We start from the raw sequence: 15,431 nt of genomic DNA, 5'->3' as shown, positions 1-15,431 counted from the left end.
TCAGATTCTAAGTTCCTCCAATTTGTTCATTACCCTCACATGTTCATAGCACCGTAAACAATTAATATCCGCATCTGATACCCTTCAGGTGACAGAGAGATGGTACCACATTTTCCTAAACAAATATGCAGTATCTTCAGCCAGCAAATGTGAGGAGAGCCTCACACAGCTACTCTCATCAGCCAACCTTGTTTAGGGAGGGGACAGAAGTTCAGGAGTGGGAGATGCTGGCAGTGAGACCTAATGGGTGTTGTGGGAAGGAAACCTTTTAGGCTGGGAATGGAGGTTCATCTCTTAAGGGAAGAGCTGAATGAGTGAACTGTGCCAAAATTCTGAGATTGTTTGTATACTAAGTACAGCCACAGTGAGGACAAGCACAGCCTGCACGTATGTATGGCTGTGGGGAGGGGATGGGAGGATGATGTCCCTCGCTGGGAATAATGAAGCCCATGATGTGACTTAGAGTGAATTTAATCTGATTGAACAGATTTCTTCATACTGCCCCTGTTCCCCCCTTCCAATACATACACATTCTGCCTTTCCCCTCCCCCCCCCCCCCCTTAAATAAACCTCCTGCTCATTTAGTCTGAGTGGCTGCAATCAGCCTTAGATTAGTGCTGCAGATAATGTTAATAATATGCTAATGTTTCATTAGTTGAAAGCCTCTTTGGTGCATGGGGTTTCTTTTTTTATGTCACAGCGCTGTGACGACCTGCCATCAGCATGGCTGGTAAAAGGAAAAAAATGCATGAGCTGGGAGCCCCATGGCTCTCCTCTACTGTTCCTTTCATAATCTCTGTATTTGCACAGAGAAAGGGGAGGGAACAGTTCCCCAGGGACTCTTTCCAACAGGGACGTTCAGCAGAGGGGTGCTGCAAAGATCCTTCCTCCACCAGTACTGACTTTACCCTGCTGTCCTATTACATGTACAGTGAGGGGTTTCTACCTGCTGAATAGAGCAGTGAGCTAATGTCAACCTTTGTCACTCATTGAAAAAGACTTACATCCAACTCCAAACCCTCAAAGTACTGAATACCTTTTCATATGCTTTAAGGTATCTCCTCGTCTCCATCTAACACCCCAGGAGGGCGCAAGTCTCCTGTAGGCAGTGCATATTCCCTTTGGTACACTTTAAAAGTCTCATACCGCACTAGATGCCTCTGGAGGCAACAAAAAGCAACTCTAGGCCCCCAGTGGCTGTAGTGGGAGTTCAAACACCCAGGGCAGAAGAAGACAGAAGCGCTCTTCCATGAATCCCCAGAGATCCCTATGGGCCTGAACACTACTGTAATTAAACACTTTACAATTTTGCCTCCTATATTCTCATGAGGTCGTTCAGAAATACAACTACCCCCATGTAACATAGAACAAACTGGGATCTATAGTCAAAGCACTCTACCCTTGAGAACATCCTTTAGATTTTGGATACACTTCCATCAGCTTCAGAGGACTGAATCTGGCATGCTGAACCCACGTTCCCCACCACCCATATCCTAAATCACACATCCCACTCTTCTTCTAACAAGGTCCTGGTAACAGACCTGTCTCACTCACCAATTGCTCTTCCAAGTATGCCGCACATGGGGGTCATGGATGTTGTGCTTGTCAGCTTGTTCATCCAGGAAGTCAAACATATATTTGATAGCCAGGGGAAGTGCACTGCCACGATGAGCTGTGCTGAAGATGGTCTCAAAGAGGTCATCTACAAATTTCTGGAGAGTTCCCTGTTGGGAGAAGGAGAGAAGAGTATGGGACACCAAGTAGGAAGAGGATGTTTAAATTTGGTATCCTACTGAAAATAGAGTGTGTCTATAAATCAGATTCAGGAAATATGCTTGAAAAGCAAGAACCATTTAATAGCTGTTAAACACGACATGCGATGTCTGACATCTGCATCTTCATAATATCTGTTACTTATGGCTAACAACTGAATGGGATAGGTGAAAATATTACTTGTTCTCTCTGTTACTGACACACAGGGAAGGTGTCTGAAATGTGGTGGAACACCATATCCCATCTCAAGATGGGACGGTGATGGGAAGGCACTCACCTGTTCCCTCCAAATTTTATCTTCTCTGCATCCTAAACTCAACAGCCTTGATGTATATGTGAGCCAAAACTACCTATTTTCTATACTGGTTTTCATACAAGGCCCATTCTCAAACCGGGGATAAAAGCCAGGCAGAGAAGAAAATAAGGTTTTAATGATACAAATAGGACAACAGTGACTGGAGAAGATGGCTGTCCATTATGCATTAGTATAACAAAAACCAAGAACTTCATCTTAATTACTTGTATTTTACTACACACTGTCATGGGACCAAGTCAAGCCCTAGGAACAATGTATGGATATGTCAGTTACTGCTCAAGGGACAAAATGGTTACCTAAGGGTGAACACTGTAACAAGTTGCCCAGAGACGTGGGCAACCTGTACGGAGACCTGTTTGTACCCCTTCTTGTGTGACCCACTGTAGGGCACCTGCTTTTGCAGAGGGGGTTGGATTTGATGGTCTCTTCCAAACCTGAAACTGTGATTCTGTGATAACATCCGCTACAGAGATTGCAATTGTGTCCTCATGTGCTTACAGAACCACTCTGGACCAGCTGATGAGAACAGCTGACCTCCAGTAATGACATGAAGGGCTAAAATAGAAGAGGCTGCCCAGGCCTGGAGAAAGAGGCAGTTGAGGAGCTGAGGTAGCCTGTGAAAATTGATTCTGCCATCAAAGCAGCAAGGTCATTTATATGTGGATAAACCATATGGTTGCCAAAATAACAAAAATAATACAAAATTTCCTCAGCTGAAAAATAAAATCCTTCCCTTTCTCTGCAGACCCAGGAAAGAAATTCCTTTTTACTAGAAATGAAATACCAGGTTCCATCAGAGTGGCTCAAGTTTACATAGCATTAACAAGTACTTAATTAGAAAGCTGGTGTCTCTTGCTGATTCACCACTTGATTCATTCTTTGGGAAACAAACAGAGGCGCCTTTTGCTTGTGTGAACACCTACAGGGTGAATAAAGCCTGGTAGCATCTCTGACTCAGAAAGGACCCCGAGGGGAAATCTTGTTGCTCTGACATCGAAGAGCTGCCCTCGGGTTCACTTTCCAGAGGGAATTAGTTCTCTACATGCTCACCCACACAAATGCAAAGAAAACCTCTGAAGCTTTTAGGCAAGAGACTGTAGGTCACAGAGGTCAGGGATTTACTAGAATAAAAATCATTGTCAGTTTAACTAAGTGTTCCCTGGGATTGTATTACCAGCAACTGGTCTCTCTCCTCTTTCCCTGCCTCAAATGGTCACGATGATGATAGAAAATTGCTCAGCCCAAGAGGGGAAACCATAAACCACCAGCCTTTCTGTTGCTGTGCAAGTTTTGCAGCTGTTCCCCAGCCATCTTTATAGAAAAAAGAAAAAAAAAGCAAGTGTTGAATTTGTGATCCAGAATAAACCAAAAGCACTTCAGTGTCAGAGCAAGGGACATATCCCCAGATAGTATACATCAGCACTGGTCCGGTGACTACTGGTTTAATCTGGGACTAAGGCCCTGGGGATCATCATTTTCTTGCTATATTATGTGATCCATGTAAGTACTTTGAATCCCACCACAACAGAGATGGCAGAGAGAAGAGACTGACACCACGGGCTGAGGAAAAAATGTGCAGGTAAAACTTACAGGAGGACTTACACATATAATGGAGACTTGCCAGATCAGCAAGCTCAGATGGTGTTTGCATGAATAAATATAATCATGTTTGTGCCTGTTGACACCCTGACAGGAAATGATAACAGTCAAAACTTTAGAGAAGGAAGAAAGATTGGGCTGTTTGGTTTAATCCTGCCCAGAATGGTGTGAGATAACACTGATTAGCCCACCTGAGCCACAGCTGCAGTTTCCACTTCTGGGCTGCATCAAGATAACTCATGTGTCAGAGAAATTTGGGCACAGAGATACACTGCACTGTGAGAGGATTGCAGGACTGCAGAGGAATCTGCCTGATTAAATGCCTGCCTCCCCACCTGCCCTGATTCCTTCTGTGATGCAAAAGAAAAGCACTGTGCCCTCTCCATTAATGCAAGCTTCTCCAAGGAAAGCACCACCACCAAGAGATCCAGGGGTGGAACAGCAGATATATATATACAGACAGCTTCTTCTGCCCATATTCTTATAAAGCCTTTTGAAGAGGAGTTAGGTGGAGAACTTACCAACACTCAAATAATGCTGTTCTGGGAAAGCCAGACAGATCACAACATACAGAACGACCTGGGTCTGCATAGAACAGCCCTAGGGGCAAGTCTTCATCTTGTCAAGTCCCTTTCCTGACTTTGCTTTCTTAATTAAGTTCCCTCCCTCTGCACTCTGAGCACTTCTAGTGCTCTATGTTCCTTCTGCTCTTTTATCCCCTCTTTGATACTCCTTGAGCAGTTTCTCATTTCTTGTTGGCAAGAAGTCACACTACAGCCTTCAAAAGCCCATTCCTCACCCTTTTCCCTTCTCCCTCCATATACCTTGGTGGCGAGTAGCCTTGTCAGGTAGATCTCAGAAACCATCTTGCTGCCCCGGTCACCCTCTTTTTGGTCACCATGTTCGTGATTCTTCACTAAGTGCCACATCTTGACTCCACTCTCAAGGTCAGGAGTGATCATGGGTGTGCGGGAGCGGAGGCTGTCTGGGCTGCCTGTGTAACGGATCATGTTTTCTGCAAAGAGAGATGCATGTGTGTCAGCCCTATTAGCACTTGCATTGAAATTAATGAGTTTCAACAAGGAGATATGCTTTCTCATCAGAAAGGCAAGAAGAAGACCTCTTTCTGCTGGCTGGTTTTAGTACTGGTTCCTCTGACATCTGATATATGAACAGGATACACATATTGCTGTAACCGTACTGCAGTGTCCCTCCTCTTGTGAGCTCTATATTTCCATATCAGTATTAAATAAATGTCCATTGACCAATTCATAACATTAAGCAGAAGAGTTGTATCGCCTGGTGGAATTGCAGTGTAAGCCAGAAAAGGTCCCAGAACTGGTGTATGGACCAGGCCTTGCTATCAAAGCATGACTGAGTGATTTGCTCAGCAAAAACAAGGGATATGAGCCAAGGAGGACATAATGGTCATGTCTGTAAATTAAATGAAGCTCTTACACTGCCCTTCGGTTGCCATGCTCTTCATTTATTATGTTCTCGGTCAAACCTCTGGCCTTGGACAACTAGCACTGCTAGTGTAAGGCACTGCCAAGGAGGGATTCAGGGAACAGTAGCAAATACTCATGGTAACAAGCAGGGACAAGTTCAGCTTATTTTACCTGTGTGGTTGATATCTGACCAAGCTTCTTGGCCTTATGGTCAGAGAACAGGTCATGGGCCTTCTTGCATGAAAATATTGATGCAACCAATATGACTTCTTTCCCGTCTCCCCAACACCAAATTCAGGAGGAGCCGCTTCCTCTTTCTCCTTTGGCAACAAAGCAATCCAATAACTTCTACCCAACTGTTCTCTTCAGTCTCTGCTTCTAAATCTTGTTTTGATAGAAAGTGAACCAGAACTCCAGAGGGCCCACGCATATTACCTCCACAAAGACACTTTTATCCTATAGACAGTACTTCCCTTTGTCCCTGAGTGATGCCATGAGGCATTCCCCTCCCCCTGCTAGCAATGCTACAAATTGAGTCTTTTCCAACCATGATTAACAGAAGAGTATTGCACATTTCTACAGCAAGATCTGAATCAAGCTTATTAATGCACTACCAATCTCTACATATTAATTATTAGATGGAATATCCTTTTTCTCTCTGGATGCTGTTTACTTAATTGCAATTAACAATCACTTGTGACCCACTACGTCTTCTCCTCCTCCCGTATCCCTCCTCACACCCTCCCCCTGAAAAATCAAATGGCAAAAGAATTAAAGAAATCCAAGAGAAATTAACCCCCCTTAAGTCTTCCTTTTCAAAGGTCACTGTGTCTTTCAGTAATTGCAACAACATGACAAACTGGATGAATATTAATAAGGTCTGCTGGATTGCTTATGTCCTTGGAGAAAGAGGAAGGGGGTTCCTCTGGACATTGAGTAGCTGTATTTTCCCTCAAGCCTAAAGGGAATTAGAAGGATCAAAGATGCCTTCATACATAGGGAAAAATAATAGTAAATTGATACGCTAACGGCATCATGGATGGAGCAACACTCTGGTTGCACATTAGAGACATTTGTCTTTGCCCTCCCATGCCATCATAGCATCTTGGGGTGACAGCTGTCTCATTCTCAGTTGTCTCATGTGTAGAGTGGGAAGAACAGTGCAATGCTCTGAGATACACTGACAAATGACCTCAGCAAGCTGTTTTTAATATTATTCCAGGTGTAAATTCCCTTGGGATAATAAAATAGCAGGATGAGACACATAATATTCACACTAAAATATAACAGTATGCAGGCAGTGCCCTCTGTCTTGGCTGTTTCTAGTCACAGAGGCCTCTAATCTGTGCTATAGATTCTTCACAACAGACCTTTCCTACCAAAGTGACTGAGCTATTACACAGTGCAATGCTTCTCCCTTGCCTCTCCCTGCGAAAACTTTGAGTGAGATGCTTTCCATCTGACCACAGTGATCTGTTAATTATTTAGGCTCCTCCATTATCTAACAGGAGAGAAGAAGTACTTCCCAAGAGCATTCCATTTGGCTCAACAGCTTGGACCAGATCCCAACGTTTTAGATGACTAAATCCTTTCCTCCTGCCATTCACCAAAGAATCATGTCAACTATTCATCTGCCTATCATTTTTGTTGCTACTGCTCAGTGTCTTGTGACCACAACGATGTCTGAGATCTCTCCTGCAGTGCTCTCTTGACCCATACCAGCACACAGGTCCTTACCATATTTGCTGGCTGAGGTTCGGGAGACTGTGGAGTTGTTGACTGCATTGTAGGCAGTGACTTGCTTGGAGACCAAAGCTACCACAGATCCATCTGGCACCTAAAGAGAAAAATTGACTTTGTTAATAGGCTTCTGAGGAGCATGCCAAGGACAGCAGGAATTCAAATAGCAGAAATTGAGACATAAACTCATGCCACTGCAGGCAAGTCAGTAATTTTCTACCAAAGCTTCAAGTGCTCTCTTCAGAGGGTTTGTTAACAACAACAACAACAACAAAAAGAGTAATAAAATCTCCTGTTACACCACTAGAAGGCTGTACTCGAGTACCAGGACAACAGATGACGAGCAGACAGTCCTGGGATAAAGCCCAGTGAGGACAGTGTGGGTCTTTGCATTGATCAGACAGTAGGTTCTTCATGAGGAAGCAGCTGTCAGGATGAGAGGGTGAGTAGAATAAAATAACTTGTCTTCATACACAGCTGTAAAGCGATTAACTTGTAACCACAGTATTACTTCAAGAAAGGTTGGAGCTACTACAGGGTCATTTTTCACAGCAGAGAAATCACCTGAGACCTAAGCTAATGAATGACCAGGACTATGACACTGGAACAGACACTGGAAACTGCATTTCCTATGAGCAGTGGCAGACTGGAGAAATTAGGATAAGGTTGCAAGTTACATAGCAGTTTTTGACCAAGAGCTATCAGTGTTAAGGATCTCTAGATATCCAAATCACAAACATAAGTTGCTTTTACACCATTTCATTTCCCAAATGAAGGAAGTTTATCCAAATCAGCCATTTTTGCCTGACCTGACCCGAATACAGGTATCAGCCCTACTGAGGTGCTGCTGAGATGTTCACAGAAGAATATTTGATGATGAAGGGAGAGATTAAAGAATCGGGCTCCTATGTTAGGTCCAAACTTAAGTTAAACCTACAGTTGTGTCAGGAGTGAGAAAAGCTCACATCTTATTTATTACCTTAGGAATTAGGATTTGGAGTGCTGTTTCATGGTAAAACTATTTAAAGTGAGTTTTCCTGCAAGAGACAACATTATCAATGATGACACGGCTGGTATGGAGGTGACTGTCCAGTGCTCTAGAAATTTTCTGAGAGTGAAAAGTGAAAATTAACACCAGAGTTCATATTATTTCTTTGAAGACAACTGCAGGGTAGACTCCTGCAGCTATGCTAGTCACTTCAAGTAGAGAGAAATAAGTATTTACAGGAAAAAAAAAAGCCATCGAGGATGGAAAGTCTCATAAGGATGGGAAAATCGATGTGAAGTTTTTTGTTCCTCCCACCTTGATTGCAAGTAGTATCTAGATACACAGCTTAGATGAAGATACATACATTTTCCACTCTGACTCATCCTGTCAGCCTCTCAGTGCACAGTCTCCCCTTTTCAGGCAACAAATGCCCTGCTGGCTAGAATTGACCACCATGAACTCTTTCTCTTTGCTGTTTCAGAGGATCTCAGCAGGGATGGAGAGGCTGTGTGAGGACATAGTGGGATAGTGTTCCAACAGAAAGCAGAGCTTTCTGAAAAGAGCCAGGCTTTGCATTTCTACAGCTAAGTGATTCATGTGGGTCCTTTATCAGAAATGTTAACAAGTCAGCGGCTCAGAGGAGCCATATCAGGAATATCTGTGATAAATAAGACATCATAAAAAGGAGATAGGTGAAAAAAAAATGCTAACAACTTCTAGCTCTTGTCTGTGTAATAATAATAATTAGCACTTGCATGGAGTTTTTGATCTTCAAAGCACTGCAGAGGCTAATTAAATAGCCCTTCAGCAATTGTGGAAGGCAATTACAGGCTTTTTGTAGTTTCAGCCCCACGCTATATATAGGGAAACTGAGGCAGCAGAAATATCAGTGAGTGCCCCAGGTTAAGCAATGCAGAGCTCAAATCCCCAGCAGCTGTGGACCTATTCTGCCCCTATTCATCCATAGACATGGGGGCTCACTGCCTGAAGCAAACAATAGAAAAAAGCACATAAGGGGGAAAAAATTATACTTGGTCTGTTGATGAAATGGAATAGAAGCCTTTCCTTTTTGCAAAAAAAAAACAAAAAACAAAAAACATAAAATGTGTTCTGGAGTCAGCCAGCAATCCTTCAGTCAATCTGAAGTGAAAAGTTTCATTCCTTTTTCAAATGACTGCCTGCTGCCTCCTCAGGTCAGCCCTTAAATGAGAAAGATATCTTGTTATGAAACACATATTGCCGAGGTGTGATTAAAGAAATGACAGAATTGTCAGTATCGGATTAAACTTAATGAGTTGGTTTATTTTATCCACTTATTTATTTATTTATTTATTTATTTGCAGGAGTGGAAAGAACCGGGGGACCTTTTGACTAAAACTCCATTTTCATTAAATCTAACACTTATGTATGATGCATTTGGACATCTTTATCCCTCTCCTACAGGTCTCAAGGTTATGAAGAGATGATGAGAAATCTTGTCTTAAGACAAGGTCACAAAGGGATTAAATCAGAGGATCTTAGGGCAGTGTCATCTCCACTGCACTGCTCTCTCCAGTCATGCTGCTTTCCTCCTCCTTTTTTTTCAGACAATACATCTTCTTCTCTTCCATTTTTCTCTTTTCCATCCTTCTGGACTCTGCTAGCATTACAAGGCCTTTGATGCATTGGAAAAAGGAAGAAAGAAAGGCTTGTTTTCTGTTTGTCAACATGAGAAATGTTAATCCATGTTGTTCTCTTAAGAAACACTTTTCTTCACATTCTGCTCACCCGAACTGCCTCTTTCGAGAGAGACGGAGTCTTATTTCTTCCCTTGTCTTCATCTCTAATGATGCTCCTAGAATGAGTGGGATGGATGTGCTCAACAGGAGCTCTGTTCAGTTATTGCCCACTCAATAACTGTTTAACTCTGCATCTTGGAGAACAACACTTTACCCTTCTACTTAGCACCTTCTTGACTGATTTACCTTCTAAACCACCCTCTCCCAGAGTTACCTGATAGTGTGCCAGCGTGTTGAGTCTCTTCCAGTCATTCTCTATCTTGGTTGTGATGTCTTCATCCTGGAGGATCATCCTTGCTCCACTTGCCTGCCGCCACTCTGCAAGGAGAATAAGAACACTGAATGCTGCTCTGCAGAGCCCTCAGAGCCTTGTAAATCCCTGTGCTTATAACCTGTGTGGTGACACATGCATACCTGTAGCACCACATCAGTTGTGGTCATTACGCTCTGTCAGATGCCTCCAACCATGCACAATATGTGAATGCATAATGCCCAAAGCCAGTAACAGAGGGAAAGGGTGGACATGTGCCCAAGGAGGCTCTGGATGCATTCAAGGCTGGGCTGGATGTGGCTGTGGGCAGTCTGATCTGGTGGTTGGTGACCCTGCACATAGCAGGGGGGTTAAGACTAGATGATCATTGTGGTCCTTTTTAACCCAGGCCATTCTGTGATTCTATGATTCTACGACAGACGAATCATAACAGGTTCACATAAACAGTTCATGAGCTACGAAAAAAGAGTCGTGTGGCAAAGTTCACAGTCAAGTCCTAAGTTAACCAGACCAGTTTCTTTATACTTGATAAAATAATGTTGCTGTCATGAAGTTATTATTGCACAAGAAACAGTCAGCCCTTTGAAGAGTGCAAAAAATATAGAGCAGATGCCTACACACACACGAGAGATCCAAAGCTATTGCACAGCAACACACAGCGGTGAAAGTTTATACAGATAAATAAAGCAATGACCACAGAGATTTTGTTCCAACTGCAGAGCTGAATGGAGCAAATCCTGGTGCATCTATTCGTAGTGCTTAACTCCTAGTTTACTCCCTGGTGCTGTTCTTTCTTCACTGTGGCTGTTACTAAGATCCACTTGCCCTCTGCAGGTCATCTGTTAACTTGTGACATAAGAAAATGAACATCACTTGTTTCAGGAATAGAAATTAGTCAGTGGCCCATTTTCATTAAGAGGCAGAGACGCTGACATTATGGTACCTTCCAGTATCTACAGAGGACCTACAGGAAAGCCAGGAATGGACTCTTAATCAGGGAGTGCAGTAGCAGGACAAGGGGTAATAACTAACGACTTAGAAAAGAGTGAAGTTACGTTACATTATTAGCAAGAAATTCTTTATTACGAGGATGGTGAGGAACTGGAACAGGTTGCTCAGAGAAACTGTGAATGTCCTAACCCTTAAAGCCAATCTGGAAGAGGCTTTGAGCAACCTGATCTAGTGGAAAGTGTCCCTGATCGTGGGAGAGGAGTTGGAACTAGATGATTTTTGAGGTCTTTTCCATCTCAAACCATTCTGTGATCCTATGATCCTGTGATTCTATGATTCTATTACATGTCTAACTGTCAAGACAGGGCTCCAATGGGCAGAGCAGTGTCTGGCTCACTGCAGTACCAGACCCTTTACTGGGGCTTCAGCAGTATGTCTGCGAGCAGAAGGGTTCCAATTTCTGACCATACCACTTCTCTAGCTTCCACCTCAAAATGCTGAGTGTTTCCTTCTGCAGTAGTAGAGCACCCCATCACTTCCCAGGGTGCTCCAATCTTTTGTAGAAGTCTTGAAGGATGCTTCATGCGGAGGATTGACACAGCTTGTTCCGAAGAGTGCTCACAAACCTGCCTGTAGGCAAGGAACATGTAGACAGGACCAAAAGAAGAGACATGTAACATCCCTTTGTGACACCAGTCACAAAGCTTAACCACAGAAAGCCATCCAAAGCTTCCTTTTTGACTGTCATGCCTCAAACACAGTGACCCAGACAGGGAGCAAGAGCCCAAACAAAAAGTCTATTCAATTGCTGGAGTTAATTAAAAAGAAATTTTGGATGTGGAGACATCACCTGCCACCCCTGCTTATTTCTCTTAACATAAAAATGCAAGGACCATTGCAAATTTCCTTTGGTTTCAGCAGTTTTCTTATCACATAATTAAAACGTATTGGGAAAGCTGCCCTTGCCTTTATTATTCATTTAAATTAGTACAAAGAGGTCAGCTGCTCTGTTTATTGCTGGATGCTACTTTGGCTGGAGATACTGATAGAGTAAGCGAAGGTTACGTTGGCTAAGCACTGATACTAGACTGCCCTTCATTCACTGCAGCTCCTCTGATCTTCACCTATATTATCCTTGTGATGTCTGAGGATGATACACACTGTTCACTGCCCCCTGGACAAGATTCCCAGAAGCTAACAGATCACAGACATTGCTTGGAAGAACACAAAATTTAAGTTGGAACTGGGCTGGGACACAGTGCTTTTATAAAGTATTCTGAAGGGTATACCAAAACCCTTAAATCCCCATGGTGCCTCTTTGACCCTGTTCCATCATGTCTCAGCATGCTGCCTCCTTATTCACACATCTTTGGGAAAGGACATACACTCACACAGTGTTTTGGGAAGAATCCATGGGTTCTCTGAGTTCCACTCAGCTCTGATATGAAATGTAGGCATGCCTTTCTTCATTCTGCTTCTCCACACTTGAGGGCTGAACAGGGTCCTCAGAGCAGCAGAAGCTTTCCCTTTGCTATGGGGATATTTTGGCAACCATAGGACTGTGTCTTCTATGTATATCTTGGGTCCCCCTACACTCCCACTCAGACACAGGCGATTACCAAATCTCCTTCCCCTCAGCCTTCATAAAAAAAAAAAAAAAATGGGCCATGTGGAGAAGAGCAAGGACCACCCTGACTTTGCACAAGACCCATTCACAAGCAAGAGAAGGGGCTGTGAACTCTGCAAGGCAGGCTCAGAGCATCTTGCTTCAGCTTCACGACCCATTTGCCCAGACCAAATACAAAGCACTTTCTCATGAATCTGAGCAATAACAGGGAAAGAATCCCCAACTTTTTCTAACCTCAGAGCAGTGCTATGTGCTTCTCTTTACTATTCATGGGTGGTCACAGAACAATCTGCAAAGAAATGTGGCGTCTGGAAGCACCACTGTAGATGTTCCTGTTCTAGCTGTAGGTGTCCCAGCTTATTGCAGGGGAGTTGGAGTAGATGACCTTTAAGAGTCCCTTCCAACTCAAACAATTCTATGATTCTATGATGCAGAGGAACAGGTTGGGAGGACACAAAAGAAGGAAAAGGTGACCCTGACATCCATATTCACAGCACTAAGTGAAAACTGTTAGCTTTGTCCTCGCTGCCAGCACCCCATCCCCTTTCTCATCAGATCTGCCCACTCCTCTGTGAGCCAGCACAAAGGAGAGACACACTCCAATCCAATTTGTTATACGTCCACCTTCCAGAGAGAGGGGGAGGGAGGTAAAAATCCCATTATCTTTATCAAGCCTTCCAATCAGGAGCAGTGGTAAATGCAAACTCAGGAGACAGCTGCTGTGAAGCCTTTATATTTCATTCAGCAGATAGTGTATCTTTTTATTGCACGCAGGAATTACTTCTTTTTTTTTTCTTTTTCTTTTTTTTTTCCTTAAGAAACAACCTTTCCGTTCAACTTGACTCAGAAAAAGGGAAATTCCAGGGGACAACAATAAAGAGGAGCTTGTTTGAGTGGTAGCAATGCCTTGCTAAGGAGTGAGTCTACTAGGAGGTGGGAGAGGGGGAGATGTCCTGCACCTCTGATCTTACAGATGCTGTACTTCCCTTGTGCCTTCACTCTGATCCTGATTACCATGAAGATGCCCAGAGAACAACAGAGAAAAGTACAGCACAGAAAAGATTTTTCAGGGGCAACTGAAACACTCAGAGCTGTAAGACCTCTCATTTCACTCCAGATGTCTTCTTCTGAGCTAGTCATCATTGTCTATCCTATCCTCTATGAGCATTTGTAGGTCACAATGCACACAATTCATTTTGGTCATCTGTATACACTCTGCTGTGCTTCACAACCTTTTCCTATAGACCTTAAGTCTGGTTTGAAAGGCTATGAAAAGATGTGTGACTGTGTACAACAATGGAAAGGGGAACATTTGCATCTAGCTTATTCATTCTTGATGCCTTTTTCATGATCACTTGTGCTCATGATGGATTTTTCATAAGAGCCCAGGGTGGGCTGCTTTTAGTCTTCCAATCCTAGGAGTTTTTCGTCATTTCCCAATAACTTCCAAGTAAGACAGTTTAGCATAAGAAATAGAAGAAGAAAACCTTTTGCCTCTTTGCCTCCAGTACAACCAGATGTGTGGGAAACAAAAACTGAGGAAGTGTCCAGTTAAGAGATGATTTCTAAGAAGCAAAGAAACTCAGCTCTGCTTCTAACATGGAAAAAGACCACCATGGTTGGAAAGAAGCTTATATCAGAACAGATAGAGACATTAAATATTTCAACCTCTATATGCAAGTTACAGAATCAGAGTGTTGTAGGGGTTGGAAGAGACCTCTGGAAATCACTGAATTCAAGCCCTCTGCCAAAGCAGCTTCCTTACAGCAGGTCACACAGGAAGGCATCCAGATGGGTTTTGAATTTCTCCAGAGAAAGAGACTCCACAGCCTCCTTGGGCAGTCTGTTCCTGTGCTCTGTCACCCTCAAAGTTTTTTCTTGTGTTTGTATGGAACTTCCGACACACCAGTTTGTGCCCATTACTCCTTGCCCTACTGCTGGGCAGTGATGATAAGAGTCTGGTCCTGTCCACATGGCTCTCACCCTTTACATATTTATAAAGAGTCACACGATTTCCTCTCAGTCTTCTCTTCTCCAGCCTGAACAGTCCCAGCTGTATCAGCCCTTCTCATAGGAGAGATGCTCCAGGCCCCTCATAATCTTGTGGCACTCTGCTGGACTCCTTCCAGGACATCCCTGTCTTTTTTGAACTGGGGAGCCCAGAATTGGACACAATATTCCAAATGTGGCCTCAGCGGGGCAGAGGAGAGGAGGAGGATCACCTCCCTTGCTCTGCTGGCTCCACTCTTTCGAATGCAGCCCAGGTTGCCTTTGGCCTTCTTGGCTGCAAGGGCACACTGATGATACATGGACAGTCTGCTGTCCACCAGGAGGCCCAGGTTCTTTAGAGAGATCCTCTCCAGCAGCTCAGCCAACAAACCATACAGATGCATGCAGTTATTCCTCCCCAGATGTAGGACTCTACACTTGCTCCGGCCAAACCTCACAAGGTTCCTCTGTGCCCAAATCTCCAGCCTGCCCAGTTCTCTGCCTTACTATAAATATGATCCAGTTGCACTCCGTTTAAATGGTTCCTAGATGTTCAACCCATCACCTCAGTACTGCATGCTGGTCTGACGAGGTCCACAGTGAGGCTGAGCCAGCACCACTGAGCGTGCAAGGCATTCAACCCAACTGCCTCCGCCTCAGCAGTCCCTTTCCAAAGGCTCAGAGAAAAGAGAATGCCTCAGCATGGAGCCAAATTTCTGTTTGGTGATTCTCACACCTTAATGTTTTCCCAAAGATGGGGAATATTTTATTTATGGCAAGAGCTTTAAAAAAAACAATAATAACAAAAATAGCCACAGTAGGAAGAAGCCTTTACTTTGAGAGCTGCAATTTGGGTTTTGGACTAAAATGTAACCTCAGGGTGTCCAAAATAAATGCTTTCAGCTGACAACCCCCTCCATGAGTTGTCTGGGTAACTGCAAAACATTATGA

General features: G+C 43.6%; 1 protein-coding gene across 1 annotated transcript in view; it reads right to left on the bottom strand.

Annotated features, from left to right (window-relative positions):
- PLXNA4 (plexin A4) overlaps nt 1-15,431 on the bottom strand; it is a 443,874-nt gene that overhangs the window by 20,552 nt on the left and 407,891 nt on the right. Inside the window, exons 26-29 of the mRNA XM_042816033.1 lie at nt 9,857-9,960; nt 6,874-6,973; nt 4,513-4,703; nt 1,555-1,724 (exon numbers count right to left, since the gene is read on the bottom strand). Coding sequence (XP_042671967.1) covers nt 1,555-1,724; nt 4,513-4,703; nt 6,874-6,973; nt 9,857-9,960 — 565 coding nt within the window. The remainder of the gene's footprint in view (nt 1-1,554; nt 1,725-4,512; nt 4,704-6,873; nt 6,974-9,856; nt 9,961-15,431) is intronic.

The sequence above is a fragment of the Centrocercus urophasianus genome, unplaced genomic scaffold, assembly GCF_019232065.1.
Source record: "Centrocercus urophasianus isolate 14NV4802_14NV808 unplaced genomic scaffold, USGS_Curo_1.0 seq_15, whole genome shotgun sequence".
Lineage (NCBI taxonomy): Eukaryota > Metazoa > Chordata > Aves > Galliformes > Phasianidae > Centrocercus > Centrocercus urophasianus.
The sequence above is the reverse complement of the archived record's forward strand: the minus strand, read 5'-3'. Positions and strand labels throughout refer to the sequence as shown.